The sequence below is a fragment of the Sciurus vulgaris genome, assembly GCF_902686455.1.
Source record: "Sciurus vulgaris genome assembly, chromosome: 9".
Taxonomy (NCBI): domain Eukaryota; kingdom Metazoa; phylum Chordata; class Mammalia; order Rodentia; family Sciuridae; genus Sciurus; species Sciurus vulgaris.
In genome coordinates this window covers 89,481,500-89,505,809 of record NC_136469.1, presented here as the reverse complement: position 1 = coordinate 89,505,809, position 24,310 = coordinate 89,481,500, and the positions used below count along the sequence as shown (strand labels likewise).

Genomic DNA, 24,310 nt, shown 5'->3' with positions numbered 1-24,310 from the left:
GTTTATGCCACCATTTAACTTGATTTAACCTTGAGTTTTGATTCCCACAGTCAAAATGCAGATTGAGATAAAGTGTCATATCATTTAACCAAGGATACAAATAAAATTTAAAAATTTTGTCCCCCAATTTTTGCAATGTTTTAAAATCATGTTTAGAACTATCATGCAATATAAGTAGTTCAGAAAACTCAAATTCTTTACCATTCTGGATAAATTAAAAGTAACTCAATTTTTTTTTCTTTTTGAAGGCATTTTTACATTGTTTTTCTCAATTATTTGCCATATTCTGAAAAAAAGGAAATAACTAATTTGTTTTGCTATTTGTCCGTAAAATAATTGTGATTTTTTTCTCCTTGCTCCCAGCAAAACTTGATCTCTCTGACAAGTCTTTTTTCTATTAATTAAACAATTTTCTTAAACAGCAATGTTAGAATTCATAACATTATGTGTTTTGTTATATCATTATTGTCATTTTCATTATCTTTTGTTTGTGCATTACAATTCTTGCATTGTTTTTCACAGAAATTTCCTCTTAGACAACTGGAACTCTTCCAAGTAAGTAGTCCAAGAATTCACTCTGATCATGACACTTTGATTTTGCTGAGGTATCATTACTTCAGTTTACTGACAGATAAAATATTTATTCTCATAAAACTTCTTCAAGAGTTGAGAGGACATGCATGTATATAAACTTTTATATTAATAAAAATCTTGTAAATTATTAAAGAAAGTTAATTAAACAGAATGCTACATGATTTATTTTAATGTATTCTTGTTTATATCTCTTTTACATGCATTCAAACATCTAATTTACAATTTAGTCTCATTTAACACAGAATCTTGAAGTAAATGCCTTTACCATGCCCTACTGCAGGAGGCATCCATTCCGTCTGGTAACTGAACTAATATCATTTATTATTTTCACTGTTTTTTGCAGAATCAAGTAGATAGCAGTGAGGTAAGACATCTGTGTGTTCAAGGATACCTCTTCCCCTACCTCTTTCAGTTAGCCATCATAAGCATTGGATGTTTTCTTCATTTTCATTTTACTTTTACCTTCAAATACTCAGGTACCTAGAATGCTCCCTCTCAATTCTCTTCTGATGAAATCACTATTCAATGTCTTTTTTAGATATTTTGGTAAACATGGAATTATTAAATCTAGTAGATGCCACTTAAGATGTCTACTTTAGATTTAAAAATTGCATCATAAAACTAAAAGTACTGGGGCTCAGGTTGTGGTTTAGTAGGTAGAACACTTGCCTAGCATGTGTAAGGCCCTGGGTTCAATCTCCTTCACTGAACAAAACACAAACAAACAAACAAAAAATAAAACTACTGACAATTCTCCTTTAAGAAATCTACTGGTTTATCAAATTAAATGGAGCACTTGTGTTCAAATGGAAAAAAATTTTTCATTTTTTGGTATGCTTATCTTTTTTCACATATTAGTGACATACCATACAATGTTTCAATGCATGAAATTGTGTGGTATGTTTATCACTTTTATAATTCACAATTTAATTTCTACAGGAAATTCTTAAAGACAGAAAACTTCACAGACTTGTTGAGGTAAGTATTATGTTAAAATACAAACACACTTTGCTAAGAAAATTACTACCATTTATAAAACTATTTTTTACTTGAATTGACCAATTATTGCCTTCATTAAAGAGCTGCCACAAACTTTAATTTATACCTAAATGTGTGCTTCTTTCTAAAACACTTGAAATTTCCTTTGCATGACATACATGAAACTTTGTGATTTCTATAGTCATTACTATGGGATATTTCTTTACTGTCAGGAATACTCCACATGTGTTGCATTTTTCTATAATTTTATAACTTATTTGTCAAATAAAAGAATATCAAATTTTAGTATAAGGAGCTTATTTTAAAAATTTGAGGTATAACCCAACTTTGTCTGAATGAATTTTAATATAATCATTCTCTTTTTTTTTTTTTTAAATAGCCTACACCAGAATTAAGAGAGGTAAGAAGGACTCCCCAGGAAATACTGCAGAGTTAAAATAGGGAATCAAGTGTTAACATCAAGAGACCTCAGAACCGTGCTTGAAGAAAAATGAAATGCAAAAATAATAAAACTGAGTGAAAAAAATTTAATTTTTAATTGTACAGTTATATACTGACAGTCTATGCAAAGAAAACATAGCAAAGAAACATGGTGAAAATAATATAATGAGAAATATTAGAGGATTCGTGTAAAATAGATTTACTTTTTCATTTGCAGTATCATAGTGTGAGATGCACTTTCTTATAGGTCCTCATTACTTGATGTCCTTTTACACTAGTATTATTTCTCTCTTCTTTTCTGTTCATATATCCACAAGGAATATGTCAATGAACTGAACAGGGTAAGACATGTTAATCAAACTTAAGCTAATTTAAAATTTGCTCTTGCAAATATGTTTTACAAGCTCCATTTTATTGATTTTAGCAGAGAGAACTTCTAAGAGAAAAACAGAGTGATGAAATCAAGGTACCAGTTTTTCTTAAAATCATGTGGCAACATTATATAATCTTGAATTAGGAAAAATATTTATTTGGAAAATTTTCCCTTTCTGCTACTTATCCTTCCTTTGAACAACTTAGTCACTCATTCAAAATGACTAATGAATTCAGTTGAAAATTCTAAAGACTACTGGTTTTATTGGCATAACTATGTCACTGTGATGAGGCAAGGCATTAATAAGAATGAGTAATAAACAAATAAAGCAATCATGGTCCAGTCAATTGTTTGCAATTATCCTCAAGGTTGAAGAAATGCTTAATGAATCAAGGGTGTTCTGTAGAGCAATTTATAACTCGAGAATGTTTCACATAGTCACAGCTGATTTTCTTCCCTTAAATTGATTTTCTTACATCTGAATTGTGTACTAGTTTTTTAAAATAAAATTTAGTAGTGAGAGAGCATACAGTGCTTAAAATTTATGAAATTGAAAGCGTATCTTCGTAACTGACTATTTTTTTCCTTGCAGGTAACTAGAGATGAGTTTACTCAGGTAAGGGCTTTTGTTTAAAAAACATGGAATCCAGTATGAGGAAAAGAAACACATAACATGTGTTTTCTTTAAATACCCTACCCCCAATAAAATAATACTCTTAAAACAGTGGCAAATATCTCTAATTCAAAGAAAGAAAAGATATCATATGTTGGCTAGAATAACCTAGAAAACTAACTCAACAGTAATATTTTGAACCTAAGTTCTGATATGGCCTCACTTGTACTATTGTGGTCATGACAACTGAGGACAACATACTAGGGGGAGAAAATCCATCTTGCTCAAGTATTTCTACACCATTGGAACAATGCTGTCCTTTTCTCTGGGGCACTATTATTTATGACACCATCTTTAATCCAATGCTTTTGCTTAATGTCCAGTATCTAAGTTAAAAAAAATTATGCTGGTTGAAGAAAAAATGTTAACTTGTTTGTATTGATCTTGTATTGAACTACCACAGTGTGGAGAAATTCAACTTGGTTATTCTTAAACTCTGAAATGCACAATAGAGAAGTATATCCTTCAGTTAGCTCAGTTTTTTTTTTTTTTTTACTTATCTCTTAGATAAGTAAATATCTCTTAGATATTTTATCAAATTTCTATTCTGTTTGTCCTAGATTTTATTTGGTAATTTTGCATTTGACTATTTGTCAAGAAAAATTAAATCAATTCTCTTTTTTCTCCCCATCAGGATCAAGTTATGGCAGACGCTGAGGTAGGACACCTTCATTCTAATGAACTCTGCACTAATATATCATATATAGCATGTGAGATATGCATCATTTTAGAAAGTTATCTTCTCAAACAATATAAGAAATTGAATTTCGCACTGTTTGACTTATTGAACTTCTCTAACTCAGGTGTTGTGCCCAAGAACACACTATGTCATGTCAGAAGAATTTTAAGCCATTTAAGTGATAGTCAGTGAAAACATTACTTCTAAAATGAATAGTAAAAAGCAAAGCATGTACAGAAGTTTAAAAATAAGACTCCAACAGAGCCCTTCTCTTATACCAGGTTAAAAGGTCACTCTTCCTACTGTTGAGATTATTTCTTGGGCAGAAAGACTCTATTGCAGCAGTTATCTATTATCAAGGGGTTATCCCTAGGATCAATGCTCTAAAACATGGGAGAAAAAAATCTGTTGGTTTATTATCTATAGCTAATTAAATTTCCTTGGAGATAAACAGTTTACTTGAATAATAAACTCAATCCCTTAAAGTACATTTTTAGGAATAAAATTATACCTATACATATATATGAATGTACTTAATTTAGAAGGAAGACGAACTATGTCAACGGATGTTTCCAAAACAATATAATTTTAATTGTTTGTTGTATTTAGTGATTCTGATTCATTCATATCAAAGCAGCTCCAAGATGAGATGAGAATAAGCACAACCCAGTAACCAGCTTATTATGGCTTTTTCTTCGGGTTTCTTTTTTTTATCATAAAATCTGGGTAAATTTTGTATTCTGTGCAATGATATATGTGTTTGTTTTAACAAGTAAAAAATAGCATTTTTTAAGATTCTTAGTTCCTGGGAAACTTATTAAATTCCTCTCACCCTACAACATTTTTCAAAAAAAAAAAACAAACAACAACAAAAAAACATTACAGATGTCCTGAATCTTTTCACACATCTCATTTCAATTCTGATGTTCTCAGGGATAAGAAATCCCTAGTATAGAGCTAAGTTTTCTTCCAATTTTATAAATCCAAGAGGGTCATAACATTGCTTTTTTTTTTTTTTTTTTTTTTTTTTTAGCAGAGAGAGTGCAGCAGCAGTTCATCAAATGAGGTAAATGATGTTGATGTTAATTCAGAGTCCCAATAAATTAGAAGACATTTATGAAAAGCAGTTAGTATGAACTTACATATACTATAATGTCTCATCATATCAGCACTACGTATGTGGTATTACCTTTTCATATTTGATTATCAATGCAAAAATTTTAAAAAGTAAGAAAGCAACTGATTGTCAAAGACAAATTTACAGATTTATTTCTAGGCAAACAACCATCTGGTCAGGTGTGGTGTCCGGTTTTTTGTTGTGTGCTTGTTTGCCCTCTGTGTCTTCTCTTTCCCAGATTTAGTTAGACCTCAGTTTCATCATTTAAAATTCCATCAATGTCTGTCCTCCTAAACCAATGATATATTTCATTTTATATTCTGTATAGAAATATCTGATTCTAGATTAATACAATACTGCAATCCTCCAGCAACTGTTCTCTCTTTGCCCCTTTTTAGAGAGCAAAGATGGAGCACATAACTGATGATGAGGACCCTACTTTGACTTTGGAACAAGAACTTTATCCCCCCAAAATAAAATCAAACAAAAATAAAACCAGCCCAACCGGGGGGGGGGGGGGGGGGCGGGGGCAGGTTCTCTTTACTCAGTAAAGATGTTTATTTCCCATCTGTTTCCAACATTCTGTATAACATCCTAGTGGAAGCAGTGAGAAGGGGAAAGACAGCTTGAATATAGTGTATGGCACAAGTTATTGATCTTATATCAATCCTTCAGGAATACAGGGCTAAAATCACTTAAGAATTCTTCCCAAAAATGTGAATTAATAAATTATAGTATTAAAAATGCATTTTGTTTATTTTTCTACAGGAGGGTGTTCCTAATATCACCGAGGTGAGATTTGTTTGTTAAATTTGAAATATCTTAACCATTGTCCAAGATAAGTCAAAAACTTACTTAACCTTTACATATATATATATATATTTTTTTTTTTTTTTTTTTTTTCTTTTTAGCAGAAGCACATTCCAAGGGAAGCCATGCTTAACCAATACAATGTGGTAATACTTCATTCAATTTTTCTGGAAAACACAGATGCCAAGGAATAAATGAGAATGTTGTATTGATAAATTATTTCTCTTTAATATTTGCTAGAGTTTTTTTTTATTTTATAATCAACTTTTGAATCTGAATAATGAAACATATAAGTAGGAGCCTATCAGTTTGGTCAGACTTGAGTTTGACTTGAAGATCTATGTGAAATATGGTTTTCTTATTCACTATAAGTCTATGACTTAAATTCTAAAAAGGTAGAGATAATAAGAACTATTAAATGATATAAAGCAAGTATTATAATTCATGTCAAATAGTAAACTCTCAATAAACATTAGCTAGTGTTAGAAATGCCATTAACTTGGTTCACCTAGTATCTGATTTGATTTGGACAAAAATTTCAGTCAGAAAAAAATATTTTCCATTTTATTTGTAATTATTGCATAAGACGTACTCTATGTACAATTGTGGATACTCAGATTTATATTTAACTTCATTGTAATTAATTTTTACAGTTTTTTGAAAGTAGTTTTGCTAATGCTTTAAAAAAAGAACAAAAAATTAGCTCAATTTATTTGTGATAGATATAGCCTTTCAGTAGAATTGATAGTTCCTTGTTCTTTATCCCTGGGAAAGGGCATTGTGGGATTCTTGCATAAAAATAATGGGTCTGAATTGCGTGATATCCAAGAAATTGAAAAAAAAATTCCTTTTAAAACAGGAACAGCTTCTCAGACTGATCAAACACAGCCAACCTCAGCTGGTAATATTTTATTTGTTATAATACAAAATCATATCCTACTTAATAAAACCTTTTTTTAATTGGATACACTTCTTAATATGTTTTCATTTTTCCTAAGAAATTATTTACTCTGATCTTGACTTTTAATAATTAATATTTATCTAATGTACACATATTGACTGGCAGAGCTTGTTCTTTCTATTTATGCCTGAACTAAAGTTATATATCATAGCCTTAATTACCAACTAGGGAGAAATTTATTTTGATTTCATTCTGTGTCAAATTCTTATAGACCCTTTGTGGTGATAATTATAATCATGAACTTATCATGGTGTTTGTTTCCCTAAACTCAGTGTTTGTTGAATGTTACATAAATGCACTTAACTATGAAATATGCATACTTGTGAAAGCACAGACACATCAAATAAACTTTCCAGTTGAAGAAACAGTGTAGATTCTTGGGAAGGAATCGAGAATGCAAAATGCTAGAATTGCTTTTATCAAAATTGTCACAAACCTCTCATCACTATCGTAAATTTTTCACTTGGGAGGACTATTTTTTTTTTCTTTCGGCTACTACAAAATGTTTATATTTAATTAAGTCTTTAGGGAAAAGACTGGGTGTGTCTCAGCTTAGCAAAATTGTGAAAAACATTTACTTCTATTATCAATGGAGAAAGACAAAAGTCAATAACGGATTCAATTTGGATCTAAATTGTTACTCCGGTTTCGGTTTTCAAGTTGCTCATGTTTCAAATAAAATCCAAATAAACGTAAACGTATTAGTATAGTACTAGATTCATCATTACTGCTCTCAGAAATTAACTGAATAATGTATTTTAGTACCTTAACTGTACCAGTCTTAGGCTATACCATCCACAAGTTGTTAGAACTACACTGGTCTTGTTCACAGTTTTACAGTATTTCATAATTATAACCCAGTACCTGACATAGTCTTTGAATGAATGCAGGTGACTTAGTAAGGTTGGTTATTCCTAATTAAACAGAATAACTATTCTAAAAGGACCAATTTGCTTTTCTTCCTCAGGATATGGCCCAGACCCAGGTAAGATGACTTATAATATCTAAAATATATTAATTTTCTTTCACATGTTATTTTTTATAACATACCCTTTTTTAATAAACAGAAATATATTCCAGGAGAGAGAGTGGTCTACCACCCAAATCTGGTAATATTTTATTTAAAATTTAAATAACCAAAGATAAAACTTAAATAATGATAAAAAATGACCATTCAGAAAATAAATGGTCTTAGTTCTCAGGTGATTTTCCCCTAAAGAATAAACCTTATAATTTCTTTATTTTTCCAAACTATAATGAGTTTGACTTTTAGCTATTTGTACAGTTAAAAAATTAAAAAAATATATTTTGATGGTTTTTGATAATTCTGCCATAGACCGTATTTTATTCTAAATATCACGGTTGATGATATAATCCTGGTGCATTGTAAAATGAATGCGTCCTATCAGAAGATGTTTAAGTAAATGTATTCTATTTTCTACAGGAGCAAATTCGCAGAATGAATGTGCACAACCAGATCCCAGAGGTAATGTTTCTCTTAATATGAAATAATTATATACTGATAAGTTTAAATACGTTTGCTTTTAAATAGCCTCCCACTTTTGAAGACATTCTTTCTTCTCAAGCAATTTCTCATTTCCCACTATTCAAAATCATATTACAGTCAGGTGCAGTGGTGCACCTGATAATCCCAGTGGCTCCAGAGGCTGAGCTGAGGCAGGAGAATCCCAAATTCAAAGACATCCTGAGCAAAAGTGAGGTGCTAAGCAACTCAATGAGACCTTGTCTCTAAATAAAATACAAAATAGGGCTGGGGATATGGCTCAGTGGTTGAATGCCCCTAAATTCAATCCCCTGGACAAAAAAACAAGTCATATTACATTAATTAATCCGAGTGACAAGAATTACTAGTCACTATTCTTTAGAATAGGAACTGCTCTCAGCGGTCCCTCAGCTGATATGAGTCTCACATTTGTAACCATGAGCAATGTAAAGTATTCATCTCCAAGGTTACATTAATTTGTTCTTAAACATGTTCCTTAGTTTTAGTCTTATATTCACAAATTTGTCTGATTCTAAAATTTGACTTATATTTAGAAATCTCATTTTCAGTTATAATTTTTCTCCTGTAAGCAGAGCATAATGGAGATTTACCAGGTTTGCTTGAATTTATCTGAAGAGATTATCTCTGTACAAATACTCTGATCCTCTATTTTCTCATTTGTGAAGTGAGTTTGTCACCAACAGAGAATAGATAATGTTTCTTCCCCTCCCCTACTTACCATTGATTCCACAGTGTTCCTGTGGCTTCTGATTTCATCAGGGTAATAGCCAGTTACTCTGAAACATGGGTTGCCATACAGTTCAGAAGTCAGTGAATAAATAGACCAATTTCATAGCATTCAGGATGCCTTCTAACCAGTACTCATCATTTAGTAAATCTTGAAAAACCACTGAAGATTTTTCATGTGTCTTGGAAGAAAAATTTGCTCTATGTAATCAAAATGCAATTGGCAAAATTAGTGCTGGTTTCCAAATCTCTAACATAAAATATGTTTCAGTTAGGTTGTTTCTTTAGTCTTTGAAGATTTATTCAGTCTTAAAGGGAAACTCTAATTCTTTTTCTTTCCAGAGACAGCCCATGAGAGTTGCCAATGAGGTAAATCAATGGTTTTATGCCTGCATGTGTGTGTGTGTGTGTGTGTGTGTGTGTGTGTGAGTGAATACTGCTCCAAATATTATGAGCAGTCAAGTTAAAAACAAAAACAGAACAAAACAAACAAAAAAACCTAATTGTGTCTGGACTTATAGCTCAGTGGTTGAGTACTTGCCTAGTATGTACAAAACCCTGAGTTCAAACCCAGAACCACTACTAAGGAAAAAAAAAAAATTAATGAAACTACTATACCAACTGCACCATTAACTAGTGCTTTACTAACGCTTCTTGCCTACAGACCATTGTTGATCTCTCCAGTGCTAGTTCTAACATTGCTATGCAAGATCAACTTTAAGTTGACAAAGAACAACAAAAGGATAATTCTTTGTCCATCCCTAAGTGAAGATATCTTCAGGCCATTCTTTAAGTCAGAAAGTTCTCAATTTGATGTTTCCTTTGTCAAGATTTGAACTTTTATTATAGCATTGTGTAGTGGAAACAACTTGGGTTTTAATTCTCAGTTCTGATATCTTCTAATCATATGACATTGAACATGTTGTGTATCCTCTCTGATCCCTTGTTTTTCACCTGTGGGAAATCAATGTATGTCTATCTACTCCATCCCATTCCCCAAACTCCCAGATCTTGATGTTTTTGTATGTTTTCTTTTAATGGTAGAAACTCTGCATTCAACTTAGTGACTCTGGGACATCAAAGATTTAATTTATATATCTCGTGACATGTTAATTTTATAAAAAGCATGTAAGAAAGCCATGGAGTTTTCTCTCTTTGAATATGATTAGGGGATAACTGTTCCCTAAGATTCCAAATTTTGAAGTTGTCAACCAGTTTTATGATAATGATTCCTCAATGTGTATCAAATTTTACTCACAATTCCTTCTGAAATTCCCCAGTCTCATTCATTAACCAAAGTAAAAACAAAATAAAAGCAATTATTCACTTTGTTTGGGTGCCAAAGAGTGTACTTGGTTTCAACTTTCCATGTGACTCTTTAAAACAAGAGTATGCTAACTATATATGTGTTTTTTGCTTCTTAATGAGGGGTTTTGGTAGCAATAATTTTGTCTCTCATGGTGTTTAATTGGATACAAATCAAAAAAACTCACTTTTTCTCTCTCTGTTAAGGAACTGGCCCAGTTCTATGTTGAGGTGAGTTGATTTTATTATATTTAATTGTATTTTATCTAAATATATTTCTTTTGTACTGAAGATTGAACCCAGGGGCACTTAATTACTAAACCACATCCCCAGACCTTTTTTATATTTTAATTTTGAGACAGGGTCTCACTGAGTTACTTAGGGCCTTGGTAAATTGTGGAGACTGGCTTTGAACGCACAATCATCCTGCCTCATGTTCCTGAGCCACTGGGATTATAAGCATGAAATTCAGATGTCATATTTGTTTTAATCTTTGTATAGGTGTCCCCGGCAAAATTTGAAATGCTTTCTGTTTTTTTTCTAATTCTATCAAAGTAAACATATCTTTCATCTAATGTATAGATGATTATGTGTATTAACAGAAACAATTAAATGAAATGCCATAATGAATCAACAGAGGCAGCTATTCTGAAATTTCAGAAAGGAAAATGATGTTTTGATCCCTGTACTCTAGTTTTTGGGACAACACTGTACTAACAATTGCTGAAATATGTTTTTTTTTTCTGTTTCTGGCATTCCTGAAAGTCTGCTGTGTTGACCCTAGGTGCAAAACCCTTACTTTTACCTCAGCTTCTTCAAGGAAAATTAATGATTAAGATCTAAATGACAAAAAAAAAAAAAAAAAAAAAAAAAAAAAAAATCCAAATGTCCTGAGTTTATAAACTAAGTAACAAGTAAATTCATGCTACTACTTTCTTCTGGTAATTGTACCTATGTGAGTATTGCAGATCTTTAGAGTTCAATATTGAATAGAGACCTTTAAGAAGTGATGAAATGATTCAATTTTTCAGAGATTCAGAGCAACCACTGCTAATACACAGTTGCTTTTCAATCATCTTTCTCTCTAGCCTTTCCAACAGTTCTACCAGCTTAGTGCCTATCCCTCTGCTGCTTGGTACTATCCTCCACAAATGCAGTATGTTCCTCTCCTACCCTTCTTCCACATCTTCAGACCCACTGCCTCTGAGAATGCTGAAAAAACTGTTATGCCAGTGTGGTGGTAAGTCCAGTAAAATTATCAATTTTGATGTTCCACTCCAAGAAATAAAAGAAAATAGCTTAGAGAACATTCCATGGGGAAAAATACAGAATGAACGCTGCAAATAAATACTCACTGCATAGTACTAGCATTACCTTAAATAGAATATTTGGAATACTTTCTGGCATCTGAGGCTCATATTCATTTCTAAGTTATATGTGAAGGCAGTGTTGAATCCATTCTATGAGAAAAGTTTGTTCTAATGAGGGTATGAAAAAACTCCCCAAATTAAAAATATAAAGACTTCTGACATGCAAATCAACATTATCCTCCTTTCATTTTTGACTAATTCTGAATACTTTTCTTTTAGTTATACATACCCTAAATATAAAAATGCTATGTATGAGAAAGAGCACAGATTGGGGCATTCAGTTGTTCTAAATTTAAGACAACCATTTTGGCTTATTTGAACTTATTTGGCAGTGCTTATTTTTTATAATCTTAAAGGTGATCAAATGTAGTATTCTTAGTTTAGTGATGGGAAAATAAGCGGATAGGTAGTAGTCACTTTTTTCTTTAGTAGAATTTTATTGCTGATTGCCTTCATTACATGATTTTAACAATCTTTTTTTTCCCCTCAGAAGAATTAAGTCTCAGGACTCCACAATTACGGCACTTGGTAAGTTTGGAAATTACATGTATACCCATTGATCCTACTTCCATTTGAAAGTTTTTTTTTTTTTTTTCATAGTGATAATGTATTTAAATAGAAACCTAAAGACACCTAATTTTAACAAATATAACCCATGCTGTTTGAAATTTCTATGCATTTGGTGTGAATGCTACAAATTTTCCATGAATGTGGACATTTGTATCTTTTAAACTGGTAAACCCGATAGTGGGATCGTATTCTTTATGATCACTGTGATAGAAATCTATAGCAAATCATATAGTGAAATTAAGTGTTTTCCTTTCAACCACAGTTGAAAAGTTCTACAGATATGTTTTAGTAGCCTTTATATACTATACCAGAGACTCTAATGTATGTGTGCATGTGTGCACATGCATGAGTGTGTTCCCTTTCCAAAGGTAAAATCTTCCCTCCTAATGGGTCACACGAAGGAAAATGATAAAAATTCTGAACTATTTAAAAACATTATCTTCTAATCACCTCATCATACCTTCTATGATACTACAAAAGATATTACTACTTTGTAATAAATTTTCTTCAATTCTTACTTTCAAGAGCAATGTTTATGTAGGTAACAGGAAAATAAAAATAACACTGTGAATTGATGTAATATGAAGAGAAAATGACTAGTAAAATGTATGATATCATAAGAATTTTTCTTACCCACATTATTTAATATAACTAACCTCATAATTCTATTTCTATTTACAGATGTGACTGAAATTTCCATTCTCTGAATTTCTCCTCACTGTCTATCATGTGAAACCAACTGATCCAAAAGCTTTGACTGCTGTATTAGAATAGAAAAATGCTGTTTTGAGGGCAATCTTTCTTAAGTCATCTACTGTATTTTAGATAGCATATCATCCTTTCTTTAAGTTAAATTTTTCTAGACAGTTTATTGTCCAAACTCCAGTTGAGTCATGACAATATGGAAGGTAACTAATCAGAGGGTATTACAGTCTTTACTACATTTCTATAATGGAAATTTTATTTAAAACGTCTATGAATTGCTTCTTCTGCAAGTGCCATTATTTCAAATAATTGTGTGTAGAGCCTGAGATTTACATTTTCTTCTTTCTTCTTTCTTAATAAATTACATATTAAGGCACGTTTTCTGTCATTATTCCTTTTTGGCTGTATTTACATAATCCTGTCAAGAATCTTCATCAATGTGACATTTAGTTTGAGCTAATTTTTATGACACTTTCAATCATATCTTAATAAAGATTTTTAAAAATATTCACCTCTGACTGACGCTAGAAGATCATGAAAGGCATTTATAAACTAGTCCAAGATCTTTCATTTAAAGTCAGTTTCTATAGAAAATATCCCATATGGGTATAGTTACAGTTGCAGAGAGGAATAGCAATGTGGCATTTATGGGCACACTGGGCATTTCAATAACCTGGTTATGAAATTCACTTATGCCATCTGAGTCTGTTTGAGTCAAATCTACTTGATTAAACTTAAGTGTATAGCTAGAGAGATAGATACTTTAAAAAAGGGCAACTTGGGAGACACAATAACCCGGTATCCATGATAAGCTGTTCAGTGCCACCAAGAGCCCAATGAGGAGCTATTTCTCAAAATGACAATTTAGTTGCTCTGATACCATCAAAACCCCGGGTAATATTTACCTTATACTAAGTTCCCCACATCAACCAACCTTTATGAAACTTTAGTAAGCTACTCTATCTGCAAGATCAAAGTATACATGTGACAAAGACTCTTTCACTATAAGTGAGATGATCTCTATAGTTTTCTGCTGTTCAGTATCTGTGTTAGTCAGATTTTTGTCACTGTGATGAAAATACCTGATAAGAACAACTTAGAGGAGAAAAAGTTTACTTGGGCTCATGGTTTCAGAAGCTCAGTCCATGGTGGACTGACTTGGTTGCTTTGGGCCTGAATTGAGGCAGGACACCATTGTAGAACAGCATTGTATAGGAAATCTGTTGAGATCATGGCAGCCAGGATGCAAAGTCAGAAAGCGTGGAACCAGGGACAAAATATAATCCTCAAAGATATGTCCCCAGTGGCCTACTGCCTCCAACCATACTCTACTTGCCTACAGTCACCACCCAGAAATCCATTCAATTTATTAATCCATTGAATGGATTAATCCACTTCTTAGGTCACATGTCTCAGAATCTAATCATTTCACCTCTGAACATTCCTGCATTACCTACACATGAGCTTTTCAGGGGACAACTCATATTCAACAGCATCCCACCAAACAGATATCAAATACCTAAACATATGTTTTTGTTTTGGTTTGGTTTGGTTTTTTGGTGCTGGGATTGAACCCAGGGCCTTGTGCCTGTGAGGCAAGCACTTTACCAACTGAGCTATATCCCCAGCCCTAAATATATGCTTTTTGCCTTAAAATTCAAAAGAAAATCCTTTAGTACTGGGTCTCCTACTTTTGCTTAGAGTTACAAAGTACAAAGAGAAACAATTTGCTTTTCAATCTAGAGAAGATTTTTTACTCAGAATGTGATGGGCTGACAGATCTGGCTCCATGAGAATGTTATAGGCCAGACTATAAGGGAAATGACTAAACAGACTCCATTTTGCTCTGAGACTCCATGTTATGTAGGAAATAAGTTTCTCCCATGGGATCACCCCACCTCTGTACTCATCATCAGTGACGGAGTGTGACATGTTTAGCAATACAAAATGACAATTCTTATGTAATGAAAAATTGCTCTTTTTTGATTCCTATTGCTCCTAAACAATGTACCATGTGAACAGTGATTGTGTGGATGTTAGTAACTCTTCTTTAGTTTGTACCTAGGTAAGGGTTATTTTGACTCACTTCCCTCTCTGTTGATGATCTCATGATGTTAGTTTGTAATTTTGAATCATAGCAACAGACAGTTATGATTGATGTGATTTTTGGTATAAGAACCCATGCAAGCCTATGGTCAGAGCTGATCTCCCAATAGCCATTTTTTGGGTATTGTGTGAGATAGTCAGCCAACCAGCTTAATAAAGATTCAAATTTGGACTTCTCCGTGGTGATCAGTCTGTTCTTAAGTTGAGCCCCACAACAAGAATATTGGACCTGCAGAAAATTTATGGAGAAGGTATTCCCTTGTGTCTTTATATAATGTGTCCCCAAGCTTCTGTCATCTTGTTATTTCCCAAGGTTTCTAGGCTATTTGATATATTTCATTTCATGAATCCTATAGCAATAAAGTCATCAATTTCATAGATGTATGATTAGCCATAGGATGCTAAGTCATGCTTTCTGCAAACTAATTTTATAGTGCAAGACTAGAGTAGACTTTCCTTTGGAACTGTTCAATGAAAGGGAGGCTTATGTTTGTAACACAAAATCAATTTATTTTATGGTATTATTCTATCCTTTTACTTTAGTTTTTAAATAATAATGGACAAAATGAATTTACTAGGTTACTATTGGTGAAGCAAGTACCAAGAAGTTTCCTGAAAATTACCACATTTAAAATATTATTCTTAACTTTAAGTCTGTTGATGTGGTGAATTACATTTATTGATTTCTGGATGTTGAACCAACCTTGCATCCTTGAGATGAATCCCACTTGTTTGTGGTGCACTATTTTTTTAATATGTTTTTGTACACAATTTGCCAGAATTTTTAAAATAATTTTTGCATCTATGTTCATCAGGGATACTGGTTTGATGTTTTCTTTCCTTGATGTGTCTTTGTCTGCTTTTGGTATTGGCGTGATACTAGCTTCATAGAATGAGTTTGGAAGGGTTCTCTCCTTTTCTATTTCATGGAGTACTTTGCAGAATATTGGTATTACTTCTTCTTTGAAGGTCTTGTAGAACTTGGCTGAGAATCTGCCTGGTCCTGGACTTTTCTTGGTTGGTAGGGTTTTGATGACTTCTTCTATTTCATAGGTTGAAAATTGATCTGTTTAAATTATGTATGTCCTCCTGATTCAGTTTGGGTGGTCATATGTCTCTAGAAACCTGTCAATGTCTTCAAGATTTTCTATTTTGTTCAGGTATAGAGTTTCAAAATAGCTTCAAATTATGTTTTGTATTTCAACAGTGTCATATTTCCTTTTTCATCACAAGTTTTAGTAATTTTGAGTTTTCACTCTCCTTCTTTTTGTTAGTGTGGTTAAAGGCTTATCAGTTTTGTTTACTTTTTCACAGAACCATCATTTCATTTTGTCAATTTTTCAATTGTTTCTTTTGTTTCAATTTTGTTGATTTCAGCTGTGATTTTAATTATTTCCTGTCTTCTACTACATTTGGTGTTTACCTGTTCTTTTTCTAGGGCTTTGAGATGTAATATGAGGTCATTTTTTTCTTGACTTTTTATTTTTTTATTGAGTGAGCTCAATGCAATGAATTTTCCTCTTAGTACTGCTTTAATAGTGTCACAGAGTTTTTAATATGTTATGTCAATGTTCTCCTTTACTTCTAAGAATTTTTTATTTGCTTTCTGATGTCTTCTACTATCCATGCATCGTTCAGTAGTGTATTATTTAGTCTCCAGGTGTTAGAGTAGTTTCTCTTTTATTGTATCATTGATTTCTAATTTTATTCCATTATGATCTAATAGAATGCAATATAGTATCTCTATTTTTCTGTATTTTCTAAGAGTAGCTTTGTGTCATAACATATGGTCTATTTTAGAGAAGGATCCACATGCAGCTAAGAAAAAAGTGTATTCACTTGTTCATGGATGGAATAATCTATATGTGTCTGTTAAGTCTAAGTTATTGATTGTATTATTGAGTTCTATGGCTTCTTTGTTCAGTTATTGTTTGAAAGATCTATCCAGAAATATTAAAGTCATCCAGTATTATTGTGTTATGGTCTATTTGATTTCTGAAATTCAGAAGAGTTTGTTTGATGTACATAGATGCTCCATTGTTTGGGGTATAAATATTTACGGTTGTACATCTTGTGATTTATGATTCCCTCAAGCAGTATGAAATGTCCTTCCTTATTCATTCTGACTAATTTTGACTTGAAGTCCACTTTATCTTTTATGAGAATGGAGTAAAAAATCCCTGCTTTTTTACTAAGTCTATGTGCATGACAACTTTTTTCCCATCCTTTCACCTTCAGTCTATGGATGTCTTTTCCTATGAGATGAGTCTCTTGAAGGCAGCATATTGTTGGGTCTTTTTTGTTTGTTTGTTTTTAAAGCCAATCTGCCATTCTGTGTCTTTTGATTAATGAGTTTAAGCCATTAACATTCAGGGTTATTATTAAGATATGATTCGTAGTCCTAGTCATTTTGGTTTATTTTTGGCTTTTAACTTGACTTGGTTTCTCCTTTGAGTGACTTTTCCTTTAAGGTAGTTCTTCCCTTTGCTGACTTTCATTGTTATTTTTCATTTCCTCCTCATGGAATAATTTGCTGAGAATGTTCTGTAGTGAAGACTTTCTATTTGTAAATTCTCTTAACTTTTATTTATCATGGAAGGATTTTATTTCATCATCAAATCTGAAGGTTAGTTTTGCTGGATATAAGATTCTTGGTTGGCATCCATGGATATAAGCAGTCACATCCCAAGTTGGTGGCAGCAGCAACAGTTAATCTGTAGATACCTTAATAATGAGCTTCTAGTCTCTGGCAGGTGTCCCATGATGGAAGTTGCCCCAACTGAAGATGGTGGCAGCATCATCAGGAATAATCCAAGATGGTGGCAGAGGTGTCTCAACATGTTGGAAGATGGGGAGCCACAGCATTCATGCAAGCCTGGGACAGCGTCCACGCGGGCCTGGGGCCAGTGCTGGAGATCACTTTAATAGATTTATTTAATGTTGAATTTTTAGTTCTTTTAACATATCCTAGCTGTCTTTTTCAGATGTGTGGTTTATAGATGTGTTTTCAAAGTCTATAATTTGTCTCTTCATTCTCTTATAGCATTTTGGATTTTGAGAAGTTAATGTATCAATTTCTTCTTATGGATCATGAGTTTTGGTTCAAAGAATTTGCCTACTATTCCCTCACAAAGACTTTCTCCTGTTTGTCTTCAAGTTGCATAGTTTTATGTCAATATATTTTAAGTTAATCTTTGTATAAGTTGTAAGATTCAGATTGAGGTTTATGATTTTTGACTGTAGGAGTCCAGTTGCTCCAGCACTATTAGTTGATAAGTCTGTCCCCATAGTGTTGATTTTCCTTTTCATCTTTTCAAAATTATATTGGTTACATTTATATGAATCCATATCTAGGTTCTTCATTCATTTCCATTGATCTTTGTGACTATTCCTCCACTAGTGCTATGTTGTCTTCATTGTTGTAGCTACATAATAAGACTTCATATTTGAAAGAGTGATTCCTCCCATATTTTATATTTTGAGACAGGGGTCTGTCTAGGTTGCTTAAGGTAATATTGATCTTATGATCCTTCTGCCTCAGCCTCCCAAGCTGCTGGGAGTACAGGCATATGTCACCACACCTGGCTTTATTATTCCATTTTAAAGGTGAGGAAACTGAGGTACTGGAAGAGGAAATAATTTAGACAATGACATATCTCAGTAAACATTGGAGCTCATGTTTAAACCTACTGTGAATGGCTACCAAGTCCCATTATCTCAGGCTCTCTACTCTTTCATAGGTTTATCATTTGAGAAAAAATAAATTTAATGTAACAGAGAAATATCAAGAATGCTCACTCATATAATAGAGCATAGTGAGTATGTGCTGAGTGAATATAAGAATGATGATACAGGTCAGAGTTGGATAATATAGGATCTTACAGACAACTGCTTTGAGAGAATCTATGAAGTTTATTCTGATTGCTGGGTGAGAAAGAGCTAGAAGGGACAATTGGAATTCATTTAGGAAGCCATTTAGCAGTATAGACATAGAAGATAATGATGAATCAGTATAAATATTAATTGTGGAGATATGAAGCATTGGAAAGGTCCAGTGCACATTTCCTAGTGAGACATAGTGATAAACTGAATAGGAAGGTGGTAACTGTGAAGACAGTAACAAAGTATCACAGAGTGGCTTCGAACAACAGAAATTTAGTTTTTCACTGTTCTGGAGGTTGGAAGTTCACGTTCACTCTAAACGGTCTAGGAGGGGGTTATGAAAAATGGCAGAATGAGACAGACATCGTTACCCTATGAACATGTATGTTTACACAAATGGTATGAATCTACATCATGTACAAACACAGAAACGAAATGATGTACCCCATTTGTGAACAATGAATCAAAATACAGTCTGTAAAAAATAAAAAATAAGTAAATAATTCTTAAAAACTAATATATTTAAATGGTAAATATAAAACGAAAAAAAGAAAAAGAAAATCTATCCTATGACTTTCCATTAACCTCTGGTGTTGCCAGCAACATCTGCATTCCTTGGCCATAGGTGCATCATTCCAATCTCTGCTTCTGTTGCTACATAATGCTCCTCCTTGTGATTCTGTCTCTGTCTCTTCTCCTCTTTTCATAAGAGTAACAGTCATACAGAATTGAGGGTCCCCTCTACTTCAATATGACCTCATTTTAGCTAATTATATCTGTAATGACCCTCTTTCCAAAGAAGTTCATATTCTGAGGTTCCAGATAATCTGAATTTAGGGACACAAGGGATATAACCCAGTACAAGGTGTGAAGAAAAGAGAGGACAGCACAGTGACTTCTAAGTTTTCAGTTTGTATGTCAGAGTAGATCATAAGGCCAGTTTTTGATAGAAAAGATTGAGGGAAGAGCAAGTGGGAACTGGACACGAATGAAGAGCTATGATTTGCTATGACAGATATGAGATATTAATTAGATATTTAGGTATGGAGATAAAGAAGCCATGCATGTGCATAAGTTTGGAGCTTACAAAAGAAGTAAGTTGGAGATGTGTACTTGAAAGTCCTCAGTCTAAAGATGCACTTTAAATTGAGAAACTGGACAAGATCAGCCAGGGTAAGGCTAATATCTGGGTTACCCCATGCCTTGAAGCTTTGGAAAAGAAGAAATGAAAGAGGAAGATTGAGAAGTGGTTAGTGAGTTTAGAAAGAAAGCAAGGGTTTGTATTATTAAAGACTTCAAGTGAAGAGTAGTATAATATTTCAGGGAAGAGAAAATGATAAGCTCTACAAAATCCTATTAATGGGTTGAATAAAATGAACACAAATGTTAAAGATGAAAATTGTTGGTAACTTTGAAACACAGTTGTTTCGATGGGGGATGTAATTTAAGGGAATAACATGAGATTATGTAAATGGAACCTAAAGAATCTGAAAGGGTTTGGATGCACAGTGTTAAGGACGAATTATTTTCTTTGAAGATGTGAGGTATTACAGTGTAAATAGCATTTGCACTATGTTTATGCTGTAATAAGGAAAGAAAAACATTGGGGAAATATGAAGGGGTGAGTCAAAGCACAAATTCAGGAGAATGGAATCAAATGTAAAAGTGAAGGAGTTGGTATAGAAAGAGATACAGTTCATCACATTAAAATGAATTCTCCACAGTTAGAGAAAATGGTTATCAGTTTCACATCAATCTTCTCTGTGAACTTCTGACTCACACCACGGGAACCAGTTCATCTGCTTATGGTAGAAGCACCTAGTGCTCATGGTGTCAGCAATGCGGAACCACAGAGTACCCATAACCCACTATGCAGTGTGATCTTGTTACTAGTACATATGAAAACTTTAAGCCCTTTGTACTGACTATTTTGAAGTTCTGAAAGGTTGAGGACTTCCCCACAGCATCACCAGGTACCATGTGATGGAGTTAGGAAACCGATTTTACATTTAAAACACTTTAGATCACAAAATTTATTATCTAATGCTGGATGCTTTTGAGAGTGAAAGGTACAGATATAAAAACTACACATGGAAAATAGGTGTAAATCAAGACTTTTTGAGAACAAGTGGGTCATGCATCAACCTACTTTTCCTCTACTTTTTGAGATCCTTTAGTCATCAATTCAAACATTCTTTTCAATTTCAAAGCATTCTTCCATGTTATTTTAACACCAATAATAGCCTAAAGTTAACGTTAAAGAGGCTAATACACTATGAAAAATTATAATAAAAAACAAGACAACTTAAATATGCCTAAAGGATCAATTTATTGAAATGACTGGAAAGGAAATAAGTTTTTGAAGAAATATTGGTAAATTCAATCCCAGAAACTATTTTTATATACATTTTTGACATGTTTAGAGTATTTCCAACTCAATACTGAACTTACAATTTGGAAATTGCAAAGAGTTCATGAGTTTAATTCAAACTAAACCAATGACATAAAATGCATAAAATAAATAAAGTTTCATTTTTTTCCATGTAGTTTCATTCAAAAATATGTAATGTTTGGTAGCATGATACAAAGAAAAGATGCCTTGTTTCCAGACTCAGTCAATTCTGTGGAATAGAGAACGAATATAGAATTAATTATGTTACATGATAAAAATGTTCACTTCTCCCCATTTGTATTGGTGTGACTAATTAAAAAAATAAATTGTGCATTTCATTCTGCCTTTCTCTGGATGCATGCAAAGTTCTAATAAGATCAAATATCAACTCATTAGGAAGGTTTTAATGAGATCTCTAATCTATCCTAATCACAAAATGCTTTGTATCTTAGAATCTCAATGCAATTTTCTCTCCCCTTTTGAACACCCATATCTGGACCAATAATTTTGATTTGTGAATTAAAAGACAATTTTAAGTAAATTAAATGCAAAGTTTATGAAATGTAAGCTGGAATAACAGTGGAAGTTGATCTTTAATAAAAGCTCAAATGCATTTACATAGAAGTGAAAGAAAATCTATTTCATGTTTTTCTTAAAAATGGTGGTAGTCAAATATAAGGATATAGACCCTTGAAAACAAATCAGTCAAATCTATCAATAGAACATAAGTGAAATTAAAAACTTCTTGAAACTTTTCAAGTTTCAGGTAAGTAACAGTCAGCAATTGGCAACAAATAGATAATTAGATAATAGAAGTAAGTTAACATGTTGATGGAATTTTTCACTATCTGTAGGAGAATGAAATAGAAAAAATAATTAACCAAATACTGATTGGTCTAATCTCCAAACTTCCCAAACTTACCAAAAATGAGGAGAAGGCACTACTTTGAAATCTTAGACCTTGAAAGTAAACAAATACAAAATAAATAAATATATCATTTACCTTTTGGCAAGAATAGTTACCTTAAGAATGTTCTAAACAATGAAATAAGCATTTCTATCTTTCTCCCTCATGTATATGTGGCAAAAACTAGACATGATCTATGGTATGTGAGGAATACATGTCCATCCACGAGGAAAACATTGAAACTCTCAAAAAGAATTAGCCTTTTTTTTTTAACCAAACTCAATCAAATTATCAATTTTAATTTTGGTTTTAGTAAGTCTTAATAATCTTTAAATCAGAATTCTTAGTTGTGCATGGTAGAACATGCCTGTACTTCTGGCAATCTTGGAAGGCTGAAGCAGGAGGATAGCAAATCCAAGATCTGCCTCAGTAACTTATCAAGAACTTGTCTCAAAAGAAAAAAATAGATAAATAAAAAATCTGTAGATGCCTCAGTGGTAGACTGCCCCTGAGGTTCAGTCCCTAGAAATACCAAGAAGAAAAAAAAATTGAAATTTTGAACAGAACAATTTAATCAGAATCCCTGCAGTCATTTCTTTCCAACACAGTTTCTTCTACTTAGATGATCAGAACAACTTAATCAGAATCTATGTGAGTAGGCCTAGCCATTGGAATTGAGGGAGGATGGCTCTAGGTGAGTCTATCGTATAGCTAGCATTGAGCATCACTGATCTAAATTATATCCTTATATCTTTTATCTTTCATTCTCTAGGAATGCATATTCTAGAACTTTCCCTAACTTATTCTACCATCATATATACATCATGAGTGAAACTGCAAAGTAAGATTGGACTTACAACAACGGGGTTGTAAACTGGGACAAGTGGGTCAGTCACAGGGTAGAATGGGCGAGTAGGATCGAACAGAAGATCTTGGTACTCCAGAAAGGCTTGGATGGGCATCTCTCTCTGGGGCACTGCTTGCTGGGACAAGGGCAGAATTTTGGACTGAGGGATAGGCCCCTGGGGCTGAGGAAGAAGCACGGGAGTCTGAGGAAAAGCCTGGGGGACCTGATGCACCACAGGCTGGAGCTGAGGCAGAGGGAGGTGCTGATTTCCGAGGTTAGTGAGATTTGGGATTTGAGGGACAAAAGAGGGGAGTGCTGTTGGTGATTTAAGGAAGGGCATCAGTTTGGGCTTAGAAAGAATGGTCTCTTTAGCTTTGGGGACTTCTGCTATCTCAGGCTGAAGGAGAGACAGCACCATAGCTAGCTGAGAAAGAGACAGGGCGTTTTGTGGAAGGAGAGTGGAAGGCATGGGCTGAGCATAAGGAAGCTGTGGCTGGGCAATGGGGTGGATTTTATTTTGGCATTCATCCTGAAAAGAAGAAGAGGAAAATTTCAGTCTTTAAACTGAACATATACCTTATGAATATTTTATGTATTATATTTCACAATAATTTTAGAAACAGTCATTATGAAGAAATTACCTCTCTTTGTTGTTGTTCCTCATGCTTAACCTTCTCAAGCTTCTGCTAAAAACAAATCATGCATTTAAAATGCTATTATCTATGAAAATCAAACAGGAAATTTTGAAAATAATTACAATTAAAGATGAGGATTTTACCTTGATATGTGTAATAGATTCCTTTAGAAAAATAAAAAATAAAGCAAAATCAGATTTAGTTTCAATTAATAATTATTAATTTTCAATATATATCAGAAAGTAAAGGCTTTGATAGATTAATGTAGACACTTCCACTTGCTAATGTCCTTAATAAGTTAGGATGATTACAGAAATTATATTTAGACTATTCTGTATAAGCCGGTCATATAAAAAAAAAGTCGGATGAATGTAGTCAGGAGAGAATAGAAAATTAGTGAACATAGTTCAAAAATAGGCATCTAATGGATGCTAATTTCTCTTTACAATCATGGTCCTTTTACTAATAACAAATGATGTCTAAAACCTCATCTGATTCTAAGGGAAAAAAAATCTAATTGAAAACACAGCATAATAACACAGTACATTATTACTAATCATTATTAATTTTCCTTGTTAATGTGTTCAATTTCAAATAAACTCTAAGAAATCAGTACTCCCCCTAAAATTTTCAGAGCCTTTGTGAAGAAACAATGTATACTGTCACACTGCTGACTAAATAGATGACAATTTC

At 32.9% G+C, this 24,310-nt stretch overlaps 1 protein-coding gene across 1 annotated transcript in view; it reads right to left on the bottom strand.

Annotated features, from left to right (window-relative positions):
• The window catches only part of CSN2 (casein beta), a gene marked incomplete at both ends in the record, with an annotated part of 84,138 nt that overhangs the window by 58,354 nt on the left and 1,474 nt on the right, over window positions 1–24,310 (bottom strand). The window contains one exon of the mRNA XM_079153975.1: window positions 22,993–23,511. Coding sequence (XP_079010101.1) covers window positions 22,993–23,511 — 519 coding nt within the window. The remainder of the gene's footprint in view (window positions 1–22,992; window positions 23,512–24,310) is intronic.